Below are 15,066 nucleotides of genomic sequence, written 5' to 3'. Positions count from 1 at the left end.
GGAAAGACAGAATCCCACACGGTAAATTTTTCCTACCAAATGAAGCCTCTATTACCAGACTAGCTTACAAGCATTTTTGCTGTTCAGCAAAGAGACGCCATGGAAACAACCAATCAACCCTGGCTGTTGCCAAGGCTGTTGTGTTTGCTCTCCACAAACTGACAGTAGGGCCACTTTGCTGAAGGCAGCGTCTACACTCATTGAACTCATTGAGCATGGAAATGATGAGCAGGTATCAATACAGAACCTTCACGCCTGTGTTCTAGTCTGTTCCATACAGAAACAACCTCTCTGAGATACTAAAAGGGAAATATATATGTATATATATATATATATATATATATATATATATATATATATATATACCAACCCAACCACAAAGCCTTTGATTTCTAACACGGGCCCACCAGAAAAATATGCTAGGGCAATGGTGGTACAAGCCTTATGGGTATAATCTACCAATATCAGCTTTGATATAAGGCCCACTCCATGAGCTGGAACCAGTGATGGTTTGAATATCCTTGGCCCATGCGAAGAGATACTATTAGGAGATGTGACATTGTTAGAGGAAGTGTGTTACTAAGTACCCAAGCTCAGCCTAGTTTAAAAGATTAATATGAAGCAAAGCTTATTTGTTGAATTAAAATAGAATATTGAAAATATAAAGTATTTCCCATGCCAAAAACAGTTAATATAAATCTTTTGAAGAACACTTATATAAAAGCAAATTGTGTTTGGACAGATAAATTAACTTTACTTTTACCTAAACCATGTGATATACTGTTTAAGCATATGGTCTTTGGAAGACCTCTGAGTATTCCAATACAAATAATTTTAAAATTAAAAATTTAATATTTTCAAAATTCATTTCTGATATGCTTCTAAATGTGACTGGTTGCCACTGGTCATTCTATCCAGTACAAATAATTATTAATTCTGAAGGAAATTTTTGTAGTGTATATATTAAGGTGAGTCTATATGGGTCATGCAACACATAATATTGTCCACATTTCGATTTTATAGAATGGCTAAACAAATAAGTGATATGAAGGATGTACACAAATATTCTTAATTCTGAAATATTCTGAAATTTAGAATATTGCTGGCCTGTAGAATTTCAGATTAGGGATATTTGGACTATTTGAAGATATGTTTTATTCAGTGTTCCACATAAAAATTATCTTAAGGTATGATTGTAGGATTTGTTAGAGGGCTTATACTTTTAGGCCTGATCAAATAGCCCTAATCAGGCCAGATCTCCTTTAAGTAATTTCTGAGATGGAGAGGTAGGAAGTATTCTGTGTTCTAACTTGACAGTTTTCTGTGGTATCTGGCTTTTCCATACTGTCAATTATGGTGGGTTGATCTAAATCTTGTAAGAGAAAACTTTCCACCTACCCCTAAAATATTAAAGTTTTCATTTCTTCTGGGGATTTGTCAGAAACTCCTCAGAGAGATTGACCTCTGTCCCCATACCCCTTGTGATATTTTCACCTTTCTCCCTCCCTCCATCTATCCCTCCCTCCTTTCTTCCTTCCTTCATCCATTACTCCTTGCCTGCATACTTCCTCCTTTTCTTTCCCCTCTCTGTCTCACTTCTCCCTTTCTAGCTCTAATTTTCACAACTAATGAAGCTCCTCTTTAGCATGCTTAGATTTTTCATATACTGTATTGTTATATCTGATGCTTTTCTTCCTACCACAAGGCCTGATCATGGCTTTGAATTTCTCCCATCCCACTTAACCTCATTAAAGAGAAATAAACCATATTAAAGAGAACTATGTGCCTGCTTCTGTTGAGGACCAAGTGATCTGGATTTCCTTCTTTTATTTCTTTATGTCAGTGTTTACATACAATGTACCAATTAATTTATATCTAGTTAATTTAAGAAATTTTCAGTGACTAATGTGCTAAAATATCTTTTCTTATTCATCATTATTTTAAGCATTTTAACTAACTTGTACTTTCTTAAATTTAAGCAGTATAAAAGAGCATAATTAATCATAAACACACATTTAGTTTCTTTTAAGTTAATCTTAGAAGATTATACAGGTAAATCTTTAAATTTCTAATATATTCATATCCCCTAGACACTGATTCATTAGGCAGTAAGTATTCTGAAACATTATAAATTGAATCTAATCAGTAGTGATTTCTATGCATTAATGTTTCTACAAGTCATCTGTAAGAAATTTTAGAAAACATACTCATAGAGTGAATGTTTATAGTATATAAAGTGTGCATCACCATTAGTATGACTTTAATCCACTGTGTTGACACAACTGTCTACCCATTGGAACACACTATCACCATGTTTTTGGTTTGGAGTTATATAGCTTAGATAGCATGTTTTATCATTTATCTTAATTCACCTGGGCTGTTGTAACATAATGCCATGTTGTGAATATATTATAAACAAAAATGTATTTCTTACAGTCCTAGAGACTGGGAACTCCATAAATTCAGAGATAAGTAAGTCCGTATCTGAGCAAGCTACTTCTGAGGTCCATAGAAAGTGCCCATTTCCTGTGTGCTCTTGATGGAAGAGTGCCAGGAGTCTTTGGAGCTTCACAAGAAAATGTATCCATGGAGATTTTATATTCATGACTTAGTTTCTAAAACCCTCTGTCCCTGTCTCCTACAAATATCACATTGTCTCTGTATCTAATTGTTACTCCTTTGTGATAGTATTGTTGTGATGAGACAGGTACAAAGCTCCTATGAAATCTAAAATGAATTAATGAATAGGAAAAATAAAACACCAAAAATAAACTTTCAGAGTATAAGTTGAATCATTTTTAAAATTGGGGATTTTAGTTTGCAAAGTAGTACACTTGTAAATCAAAATGATCATACCATTCAATCACTTTCTCTACTCTCTAACCCCTGGAAGAATGATCTCTAGATACAACAGCATTTTCTCCATGTTTAAACATGGAGGTCCTCAGGTAGGTTCTCATTGTTCCTACCATTAACTTTTCCAGGCTAGCTCCACAACTCACTGCATTTTCCTTTCATATGTCAGTTACCATTTTAAGGCTCTTTACTCAATTATTTTTTCTCATTTTCATTGTACTATGAGACAACTTAAAAGTTTAATCAAAGATTTCATGGATTTTTGCTGGTTACACATACTAAATGAAACCTCTGGGAGCTTCCAACTATGAACTAATTCACCTGTGAGATTCTCTAGTATATGAAGGGAATGAGGGGAAGCCAGCATTCTCTCCAGGCCACAGTTGGCTTGGGAATATTGATCTCATTGCCTCTTCACTACGTGCTTGGCTGGTCAGCTATTCATAGATTACCAGGATAGTGAGGGTTTGGGAGCAGGTCAAAAACAGGATGAAATGAGGTTGAAATTGCTATTTTCAGATTTTGGGTTCAATTGCGAGATAGATAATAGACACTCTAGTGAAGAAAAATATGTCAGTATAAGCATCAACTAAATAACTTAATTAACTCTAAGTAAATATGACTTTGATAAAGAGTAGCCATACAGTCTGCGATCTTTCAGACAATAAATATATGGGCTAATGAAAAGGGTAACAATATTGAGTCTTTGTTTTGTTAATAGGTACAAAAAGAATCACAAAGCTTTTAGTAGTCATAATTTTTAATGTTCTAGTCACCAAATTATTTGAGAGATTATTTGGTTATTGTACAATATTTTAGGGCTTTAAAAAGTAGATGAAAAATTTGAGTATTATAGATACCCAATAATGGTTATATTAGTAGTACTAGTATTCACAAGTGTAAATGATGAAGCCAAATCAACACAGTTTTCCTATAAGTGTTTTGTACATTGTCATACAGCCAATTAGGGTTAAGAAGACTCAAAGCAGGAAAATATAAGAGAAGCGTGGTTCTGAATATTATATGTTGAACTGATTCTCCCTTAAGATACAACTTTCTCAGTTGTAATATTGGAGATAAGGCCTCTAAAGGGCAGCTAAGATTAAGTTATTTTATCTAGTAGAGCCATGAGACTTATATAAGAGACAGAAGCATATCAACAATAGGACAGATAGAGAAAAAGTTCCCCCAAGGACACAGGAAAAACAAAATCATTAGTAAGCCAAAGCTAGAGGTCACAGGAGAAACCACAACTCCAGGAACTTAATCTTAGACTTTTAGCCTCCAGAGCAGTTTTGAAAATAATTTTGCTGTTTTGCTATTCTTCTGGAATCGTGCCATTATATTATGGTAGCCCAAGCAAAGTTAGTCTACTTTTGCACGTGTGAGTACATTTCTCTATATCATCATATGGATTCAATATTCCCTAACCCTGTGTCTCCCTGAGAAGCCAGCTATAAATCCACAGGAGAAGATAATCTGTGTTCTTCCATACCTACTGGCCTTAGCTAAGGAACTCGTCCCTGTGTAGTGGTCCATGTAGGAAGTGGGAGATGTATGAAACTGCCTATAGCTCTAGTTCTAGAAGATACGATGCCTTATTTTGGCCTTGGCAGTCACCAAACACACACACACACACACACACACACACACACACACACACACACACACACACATATATATATATATATATAAAGAAAATAAATAAAATATAGTTTTTAAAATAGATTAAAATGAAGGCAACCTACCATGCAATGGTCTTCTCTTCAAATGCTGAGGAAATGGGTATTTATTAAAATTGGTATAAAGGAGTGCCGATTTTTGCTTACTATCTCTTTTCATTGAACTGTAATAAAGACGTTTGCTTTTGCATTTATGAACAATGTTGATTGCTAGGTATTGTCAACTTTTGCCAACCCAAGCATATCTGTGTTTGTGAAAGCTAGAATCTGAAGACCTGTAAGAATGGGGCAGACTACAGTCAAGTGTTGTAGACAACCTTAGGTATTCTTTTACACATGAATATAACAAAGAAAGCAATGAGTCAAGGAAGATTGAGTTCCGACAGACATGGTTAGGAAAATTTGATCAGAAACACATGTAAATAAACTCAGTAAGCATTTATTTACTGCTCCGTCCTTTCCTAGTTCTTTCTTAGGACAAACCAATTTAAACACAATTGCCTGGTCAGTCCTCTAAAATATATTTAGGAAAGCATAAAAGCGAAGCCATTCCATATTCAGATTCATATCCAGATTCAGAGAACAGTGACCAGATTGGGTCTATAGCTATAACAAAAGAGGCATGATATCCTATCCAAGAATAATCCAGAGAACAGAGTGTACTTGAGGTAAAAGATCGTCTTTCTTTTTTCCTGGAGCCTTTCTCATAGTTCCCTAAGGGGTTGTTAACCAAACACCATTCCTTTGACTATGTTCCAATGGGTATTTTTACCATAATAAGTTCCAAGAAATTTCTTCTACAGAGCTAATGGTAAAAGTTAAATTGACAAGTGTGGTTTTGCCATCCACACTGGGCCTCTTGGAAGCATGGTTTTTCTGTAACTCCCCTAGTCCAGCTAATACTGACATGGCTCCTTGGAGTAATTGAATATTCATTTGTTTTACAAGGCAGTAACTCCTGAAGAACAATGCACAGTATGTGATAGTGTCTGTCAACTGAAAAGGGTTTGTAACTTGGCTGGTCATGCTGTAAAACTTGCAATTCTTTTTTAAAAGCTCTACTCCAAATATACAAAAAAAGGTATAGAAACGATGTTTATCTATGTATGTTTTAAATACACCAAGAAGCAGATTTTTTTTCTTGTTGTTCTGAGGACCATGAAATAGTAAACCAGCAGCTCTGTTCAGTGAAGATTCAATACCCACCTGCTGTCATTTTGAATTCAGTGGGAACAGACCAACATGCTCATATCTAGATCTCCATATTGTTTCTCCAACCTCTGGGGATAACATTGTTTTGAAAAAGAAAAAGAAAGAAAGGAAAAAGGTTCTTTATTTAAGACATACTGCTGAACACCCCACTGTTATAATTTACATATGTAGTTTTCAAATGTCTCATGCTGAATTCACACTTCTGAGATGTCCTACTGTCTGTAACCCAACCAAACAACTAAAGACAAGAAGCTTACATTAACACACGCCTTCCCTGCCACAAGCACCATCTCTTACTTTGGGAAACATGGTTAGGTCTCCATTCACATTTACAAAGTCCTGAGTTCTTTCTTTATTCAGTGATAGAATTTATCCATTATGGCAGAACACTTTATCCTTTCAAAGGATGGTGAAGTGAAACTTCTTGGCCATCTGTCAGCTATATGAGACTGTCAAACTTAAGGAGATGAGCTCACTACAGGGTTTTAGAAATAGAAAAAGACATTAGCAATTTTGTAATTCCAAATACTATTGGTAAGTATATTCCATTCTGTTTTCCACAATAGTTAAAGGTTCCAGTGCCCAAAACCCTTATGACACTTAACATGAAGAAACGGCATGTATTTTGATGTCGCTTGTCACTGAATACATTTCAGTATAACTCCTTTAGTTGACCACTTTCGGAAGCTTATTCTCATTGCTACTTGTATTATATCCAGGAGGGGGCAGTAGAGTATCTGGTTCAGGGGCTAAGAATTGTACCACATGAAATGCTTTAAAAAAATTATAGCCTTTGAACAATAATGACCATATTTAGTCAAAAAGATTGCTACTTTTGTTAACTAAATGCTGCATATAGAAAAGTAACTATTTGTCTTTGGTTTCTTCCATATTAACAATAATGGATATTTCATGCATTATTTCCAATAATCAATGGAAGAAGTATCAGTTACAGGTTTATGTGTTAAATTTCTTTAAATATGAGCATCTGAAATATTCAAGTTGGAACTGTTTTTTAACTTTAGAAGAAATAAATTCATTGCTGATTTTAAGATCCAATGTAGTAAATTACTGTGACTTCAGGAGATTTTTCTATGAAATCTGTCACTTAACCTTTTCATTAAAGTTTATATAGGGCAAAATACCTATGGCTCATTCCTTTCTCCAGCAGATAGAAAATTACACGTTTTCCTCATTTCAAAAGCATTTCTCATGAAGCACACTTCATACCTGACTGGCTCATGTTTGACATTTTAGTTAAACATGTTTGTTCATTCAATGCAAAGAGTCTATTCTGCAACCAGCTTCTCTTGGAAGGAATACAAGCAATAAATCACAATGTGGTTTATGAGCAGTTTTCTGAGTATCTATTTAATGTCCCTGAGAGCACAAACTCCTGATGTTGAAAGCATCAGGAAATAATTTAGATATTTCCACAAACTACAGTGTCAGGATTTTCTGTGTACATAAGTACTTTTTAGAGATCCTGTGACATGGGACATCCCCAGCTGGGAATCCTACAGCCAGTTTGTCAGAGCTGGGGTTTGGATCAGTTTGAGGACTGACATGTTCTCTGATGATGAAGTAAGCTTGGCAATCATCTTGACTTTCCTGAGCCATTTCACTAATCTATTGAAAACGAAATGTTCCCCAGGGCCAAGAGTGGCTATGACAATTGAATGCTCTAAATATTAGTACAGTACAGTAACCAGCACATGGCAATGATTTCTGATGTTGATGTTGTAGGTATCTTCTGTAGACCACAAATGGAGGCAACCCTGGAGATGTTACAGATACAAGCATCGTCAACAGAATACAAGAGATAGAAGAGAGAATCTCAGATTTAGAAGATACCATAGAACATATTGACAAAAGAGACAAAAAATCTGAAGTACAAAAAGCTCCTAGCTCAAAATTCAGGACACAATGAAAAACCTAAGAATAATAGGAACAGAAGAAAGTGAAGATTCCCAATTCCAAGAGCTAGAAAACATCTCCAACAAATCATACAAGAAAACTGTCCTAACATAAAGACTTGATGATAAATGAACAAGAAGCCTACAGAACACCAAATAGAATGGGCCAGAAAAGAAAATCCTACTGTCACAAAATAATCAGAACACTACATACACAGAACAAAGAAAGAATATGAAAAGCAGTAAGGGAAAAGGGCCATGTAACCTATAAAGGCAGACCTATCAGAATCACGCCAAACTTCTTAACAGAGAATCTAAAAAAGAAAAGATCATGGATAAATGTCGTACAGATCCTAAGAGAACACAAATGCTAGCCCAGGCTACTATAACCCAGCAAAATTTTCAATCACCATAGATGGAAAAACCAAGATATTCCCAAAACCAAATTTAAATAATATGTCTGCACTAATCCAGCCCTTCAGAGGAAACTAGATGGAAAAAGTCAACACAGGGAAGGAAACTACACCCAAGGAAACCCAAGAAATTAATCATTTCATAAGAAGAAAACAATGCAAACATAATACCTCATCTAAAAATAAAAATAGAAAGAACAAAAATCATTGGTCTTCAATATTTCTGAACATCAGTGGACTCAATTTCCCAATGTAAAGACATAGGCTAACAGACTGGCTATGTAAACAGAACCCTGCGTTTTTGCTGCATAGAGGAATCATACCTCAGTGAGAAAGACAAACAGTCCCTAAGAGTAAAGGTCTGAAAAAAAATGGCCCAGGCATATTTTCCCAATAAACGAGCTGGAGTAGCCATTCTAATAACTAAAAAAAATAGATTTTTCAACCAAAAGTTATTAAATGACATTGAGAAGGACATTTCATACGTATCAAAGGGAAAATTCACCAAGATAATCAATACCAAATTTATTTGCCCCAGATTCAAGGGTTCCCACATATGTAAAAGAAGCATTACTAAAGCTCTAATCATACATTGAACCCCACACAATAATACTGGGAGCCTTTAATACTCCACTCTCACTAATGGACTGGTAATGGCAAAGACTGCTTTTTCCGATTTCCCTAAGATCTGACATGACTGCTGCTTTGTTCTCATTCCAAAGCCTGGACAAAAAAACGCCTTCTCTTTTCTAATGTCTCTTCTTTCTCCTGTGACCTAGAAGTCCTATCTTTACTATTTTCCCAGTAACTGGTTTCCAGCTTCTATATTAAGACACCACGAACCAATTAGAGAATCAACACCTCCCTCTACACCTCAAAGTTGTTTTGATTTGCATTTCCCTGATGACTAAGGATGCCGAACATTTCAAGTGCTTCTTGTCCATTCGAAATTTCTCTGTTGAAAGTCATGTTCAGATCTGTACCTAATTTTTTAATTGGGTTATTTGGGTTGTTTGTGTCTAACTCCTGGAGTTCTTTGTAAATTTTGAATATCAGCCCTCTGTCAGATGTAAGGTTGGTGAAAATCCTTTCCCAACCTGTGGGCTGCCAATTTGTTCTGTTGACAAAATGCTTTGCCTTACTGAAGTTTTGCAGTTTCATGAGATCCCATTCATCAACTGTTGGTTTTAGAGCCTGAGCTATTGGTGTTCCAATCAGGAAATGGTTTCTTGTTCCAGTGCACTCAAGGGTATTTTCCACTTTTGCTTTTATGAAATTTAGTGTGTCCAGATTGATGTTGATCCACTTGGGTCTGAGTTTTGTTGAGGGTCATAAGTATAGATCCATTTCCATTTTTTTATACATAAAGACATTCAGTTAGTCCAGCACCATTTTTTGAATATGCTTTAATTTCCTCCATTGTATGGTTTTTGGATTCTTTATCAAATATCAAGTGTCCATATATTTTTGGGTTTACGTTTGAGTCTTTGGCTGGGTTCCATGAATCAACCTGTGTGTTACTGTACCAATGCCGTGCAGTTTTCTATCACTATTGCCTTGTAGTATAGCTTGAGGTCAAGGATGGTGAGTCTTTTCAAAGTTCTTTTATTGTTCAGGTTTGTTTTCGCTAGCCTGGGTTTTTGTTTTACCATATGAAGTTGAGAATTGCTCTTTCAAAGACTATAAATAATTGTGTTGGAATTTTGGCGGGGATTACATTTGAATATGAAGCTTGGTAAGATGGTCACTATCACTATTTTTTTTTATTAACTTGAGTATTTCGTATATACATTTCGAGTGTTATTCCCTTTCCCGGTTTCCGGGCAAACATCCCCCTCCCCTCTCCCCTTCCCTATGGGTGTTCCCCTCCCAACCCTCCCCCCATTGCCGCCCTCCCCCCAACAGTCTAGTTCACTGGGGGTTCAGTCTTAGCAGGACCCAGGGCTTCCACTTCCACTGGTGCTCTTACTAGGATATTCATTGCTACCTATGAGGTCAGAGTCCAGGGTCAGTCCATGAATAGTCTTTAGGTATTGGCTTAGTCCCTGAAAGCTCTGGTTGCTTGGCATTGTTGTACATATGGGGTCTCGAGCCCCTTCAAGCTCTTCCAGTTCTTTCTCTGATTCCTTCAACGGGGGTCCTATTCTCAGTTCAGTGGTTTGCTGCTGGCATTCGCCTCTGTATTTGCTGTATTCTGGCTGTGTCTCTCAGGAGCGATCTACATCCGGCTCCTGTCGGTCTGCACTTCTTTGCTTCATCCATCTGGTCTAATTGGGTGGCTGTATATGTATGGGCCACATGTGGGGCAGGCTCTGAATGGGTGTTCCTTCAGTCTCTGTTTTAATCTTTGCCCCTCTATTCCCTGCCAAGGGTATTCTTGTTCCCCTTTTAAAGAAGGAGTGAAGCATTCACATTTTGATCATCCATCTTGAGTTTCATTTGTTCTAGGCATCTAGGGTAATTCAAGCATTTGGGCTAATAGCCACTTATCAATGAGTGCATACCATGTATGTCTTTCTGTGATTGGGTTAGCTCACTCAGGATGATATTTTCCAGTTCCAACCATTTGCCTACGAATTTCATAAAGTCATTGTTTTTGATAGCTCAGTAATATTCCATTGTGTAGATGTACCACATTTTCTGTATCCATTCCTCTGTTGAAGGGCATCTGGGTTCTTTCCAGCTTCTGGCTATTATAAATAAGGCTGCGATGAACATAGTGGAGCACGTGCCTTTTTTATATGTTGGGGCATCTTTTGGGTATATGCCCAAGAGAGGTATAGCTGGATCCTCAGGCAGTTCAATATCCAATTTTCTGAGGAACCTCCAGACTGATTTCCAGAATGGTTGTACCAGTCTGCAATCCCACCAACAATGGAGGAGTGTTCCTCTTTCTCCGCATCCTCACCAGCATCTGCTGTCACCTGAGTTTTTGATCTTAGCCATTCTCACTGGTGTGAGGTGAAATCTCAGGGTTGTTTTGATTTGCATTTCCCCTATGACTAAAGATGTTGAACATTTCTTTAGGTGTTTCTCAGCCATTCGGCATTCCTCAGCTGTGAATTCTTTGTTTAGCTCTGAACCCCATTTTTTAATAGGGTTATTTGTCTCCCTGCGGTCTAACTTCTTGAGTTCTTTGTATATTTTGGATATAAGGCCTCTATCTGTTGTAGGGTTGGTAAAGATCTTTTCGCAATCTGTTGGTTGCCGTTTTGTCCTAACCACAGTGTCCTTTGCCTTACAGAAGCTTTGCAGTTTTATGAGATCCCATTTGTCGATTCTTGATCTTAGAGCATAAGCCATTGGTGTTTTGTTCAGGAAATTTTTTCCAGTGCCCATGTGTTCCAGATGCTTCCCTAGTTTTTCTTCTATTAGTTTGAGTGTGTCTGGTTTGATGTGGAGGTCCTTGATCCACTTGGACTTAAGTTTTGTACAGGGTGATAAGCATGGATCAATCTGCATTCTTCTACATGTTGACCTCCAGTTGAACCAGCACCATTTGCTGAACATGCTATCTTTTTTCCATTGGATGCTTTTGGCTCCTTTGTCAAAAATCAAGTGACCATAGGTGTGTGGGTTCATTTCTGGGTCTTCAATTCTATTCCATTGGTCTATCTGTCTGTCTCTGTACCAATACCATGCAGTTTTTATCACTATTGCTCTGTAATACTGCTTGAGTTCAGGGATAGTGATTCCCCCTGAAGTCCTTTTATTGTTGAGGATAGTTTTAGCTATCCTGGGTTTTTTGTTATTCCAGATGAATTTGCAAATTTTTCTGTCTAACTCTTTGAAGAATTGGATTGGTATTTTGATGGGGATTGCATTGAATCTGTAGATCGCTTTTGGTAAAATGGCCATTTTTACTATATTAATCCTGCCAATCCATGAGCATGGGAGATCTTTCCATCTTCTGAGGTCTTCTTCAATTTCTTTCTTCAGAGGCTTGAAGTTCTTATTGTACAGATCTTTTACTTGCTTGGTTAAAGTCACACCGAGGTACTTTATATTATTTGGGACTATTATGAAGGGTGTCCTTTCCCTAATTTCTTTTTCGGCTTGTTTCTCTTTTGTGTAGAGGAAGGCTACTGATTTATTTGAGTTAATTTTATACCCAGCCACTTTGCTGAAGTTGTTTATCAGCTTTAGTAGTTCTCTGGTGGAACTTTTGGGATCACTTAAATAAACTATCATATCATCTGCAAATAGTGATATTTTGACTTCTTCTTTTCCAATCTGTATCCCCTTGACCTCCTTTTGTTGTCTGATTGCTCTGGCTAGAACTTCAAGAACTAAATTGAATAAGTAGGGAGAGAGTGGGCAGCCTTGTCTAGTCCCTGATTTTAGTGGGATTGCTTCAAGTTTCTCTCCATTTAGTTTAATGTTAGCAACTGGTTTGCTGTATATGGCTTTTACTATGTTTAGGTATGGGCCTTGAATTCCTATTCTTTCCAGGACTTTTATCATGAAGGGGTGTTGAATTTTGTCAAATGCTTTCTCAGCATCTAATGAAATGATCATGTGGTTTTGTTCTTTCAGTTTGTTTATATAATGGATCACGTTGATGGTCACTATCACTATTTTAATCCTAGCTATCCATGCTGCATTGAGAGAGCAGGCAGCTCGGGGCAGCTCAGCTTAGCCCAAGTGGCCCAGCAAGCAGGAAAGATGGGCAAGGGAAGGGAAGCTGACCTCTATGTTTTAGACGTCAAGTTTATGACTGAGGTGAGGGGAGAAGCAGTAGGAGAATGGAGGTTCCCCTGGAATAACAGGTTGCTCAGGGCAACGGGGGTTGGGCCAGAGGACTCAGAAAGCAGGGAAGATGAGGTGAGGAAGAGAAGCTTACCTGTATGTTTCAGGAGTTTGATGGAGATGGAGGAGAGGTGTTGGAGTAGATGTGGACTTGTTAGAGTAGGCGTGTCACTGTGGGTATGGGTTTTAAGACCCTTATTCTAGCTGCCTGGATGTGATTCTTCTAGCAGCCTTCAGATGAAGATGTATACCTCTCATATCCTCCAGCTTGAATATTTTCATGCTCCTGCCTTGATAATAATAGACTGAACCTCTGAGCCTGTAAGTCATCCCTAATGTTGTTTCTTTACAAGGTGCCTTGGTTATAGTGTCTATTCACACCAGTAAAACTGTAGCTATGGTATAACCCAAGAAACAGTGGCCTACACTGTGGGGTATTGGTTCAACTTGCTACCCATTGTTGGCCTTCATTGGGTTTGCCGAGGTTAGTCATGGCTGAGTTTGTTGTATATTATTGGTTCTCTTTGCCACTCTTTTAGATAGAGGTAGAAGTGATTGAAAAACAAAAGGACTAGTCACAAGAGAAGAGAGGGGTTTGAGCTTGGTGTCTGAGTCCTCAAATTTACTGTATGATGAAAGTCAGAAGCTAAGTATGCTAGAAAGGTAAACTGCTACGCCCTGTCCTGCTCCAGGTACTGTCACTGCTAGGCACCTAGAGCAATGCAGAGGGACAAGGAGCCAGGGAAAGCAGGAGGCAGTACAGACTCAACAGGTTCTGCCACCACCAGAGGATTTGACTGGGGCTCTAAAGGCACCTTCAGTTTCCCCAGTCTTCGTGTAGTATATGGCTGCAATTGATGGTGGCCATCCTTATAATGAATTCCTACCATCTAATAGAAATGCTCCTAAAGAATTTTAAAGAACCTATTGTGTGGTTGCATTCTCCTTTTGTGACTGTATGTTTGCACTCCCCATTTCTGATTGTATGGTTTGCATTCTCCATTTGTCAAACAAATGTTAAATACATGAACTACACCGCATAAGGTTATCCTCCAAGATTGGAAGTGGTTGGTGTCCACTGGGCTAAAAGCTGGGCAGCAATTATAGTAGTTGTCATGGTGGAGACAAAAAGCCACAAATTAGAGCAAATGTAATTTAGCAAGGCCTAGAAATGTTCCTAAAGACAATCTGCTTGGTAAAGGGTATTATGCTGCAAATCCAATGTGATGATGGCATAATTGAACAATGTTGTTGTTTGGCTTAAAGTGCTTAAGATAATTGAGGATCCTGGGGGGAAAATGCCCCTCAGTTACTAAGATTATACAGTGTTATGCAGAAGCCTTACAGAATTAATTACAGAGTTTGGGTTCAGCTGTAAATAGTGCCATATCAGACACTGAAACCAAACAGTCATCGATAGAAATATTGGCATTAAAATGCAAATACCAAATGTAGGAGAGTAATCTCACCATTGAAAGCATAAATAGCCCCGATAAACAAATGGTTAAGGGAGAAAATTAGTAGTGGTTCTCAGGGACACAATGCCAATATGATAGAGCAAACTGTAGCTAAAAATTTAAGGATTCAAAATACCCCATGTTTTAATTGTGGTGAATTTGGTCATTTCCAAAGAAATTGTAAGGTTAGAAAATTTAGAGTTCAAAGTAGCAGGAACATTGACTCTCGAGGAAATGATACTTCAAAAAGAGAACAAACAGGTTCTGGTTGCTTTGAGCCACAAAGGCTTTCAGGATATTGTAGCCACTGTGGAAACAGCAAACACTGATCTAAGGATTATCAGTCCAAAAGAGAAATACAAAGTAAACTCTTACCATTGGGAAATGAAGCAAGGGGGCATGTTAGTTTGAGGCCCTCAGCAAACACTATGAGCCATCTTAGAGCAGGTGGTACCAAGCAGGCAAAATATAAACTGAGTATGTCTAATCTTATTCATGCTACAGAGGAAGTGCAGCTTTAGATCTAGCCACAGATTCCCTCTTATATTATCCCCAAAGATTTAATGTTACTAGTTGACCATTTGTACTTATCATCCTTTACCTTCAGGGACAATGGGAATAATGTTGGGAAGAAGTGATTCTGAAGGATTCCTTGTGCATCCAGCTGTAGTATGTAAGCATAGCAAGGACGAAATAAAAATTATGACATATAGGAAAAAGAGATGCAAATTAATGCAGGGGCTAGAGTTATTAAACTGTTGTTGCTTTCTTACAAAAAGGG

At 37.5% G+C, this 15,066-nt stretch overlaps 1 protein-coding gene across 2 annotated transcripts in view; it reads left to right on the top strand.

Annotated features, from left to right (window-relative positions):
- LOC120097101 (uncharacterized) overlaps positions 1-8,508 on the top strand; it is a 266,438-nt gene extending 257,930 nt beyond the window's left edge. The window contains exon 5 of one of the 2 annotated variants that reach the window (XR_015638206.1): positions 7,497-8,257. Coding sequence is in view for 1 of the 2 variants with exons in the window: in XM_087586771.1 (XP_087442897.1) it covers positions 7,497-7,576 (80 nt within the window). In the remaining variant the exon portion in view is untranslated. Of the gene's footprint in view, positions 1-7,496 lie in introns of both variants that reach the window. The other variant, XM_087586771.1, reaches the window with a different exon arrangement.
- Positions 8,509-15,066: the final 6,558 nt, after the last annotated feature.

The sequence above is a fragment of the Rattus norvegicus genome, chromosome 15, assembly GCF_021556685.1.
Source record: "Rattus norvegicus strain SHRSP/BbbUtx chromosome 15, alternate assembly SHRSP_T2T, whole genome shotgun sequence".
Lineage (NCBI taxonomy): Eukaryota > Metazoa > Chordata > Mammalia > Rodentia > Muridae > Rattus > Rattus norvegicus.
The sequence above is the reverse complement of the archived record's forward strand: the minus strand, read 5'-3'. Positions and strand labels throughout refer to the sequence as shown.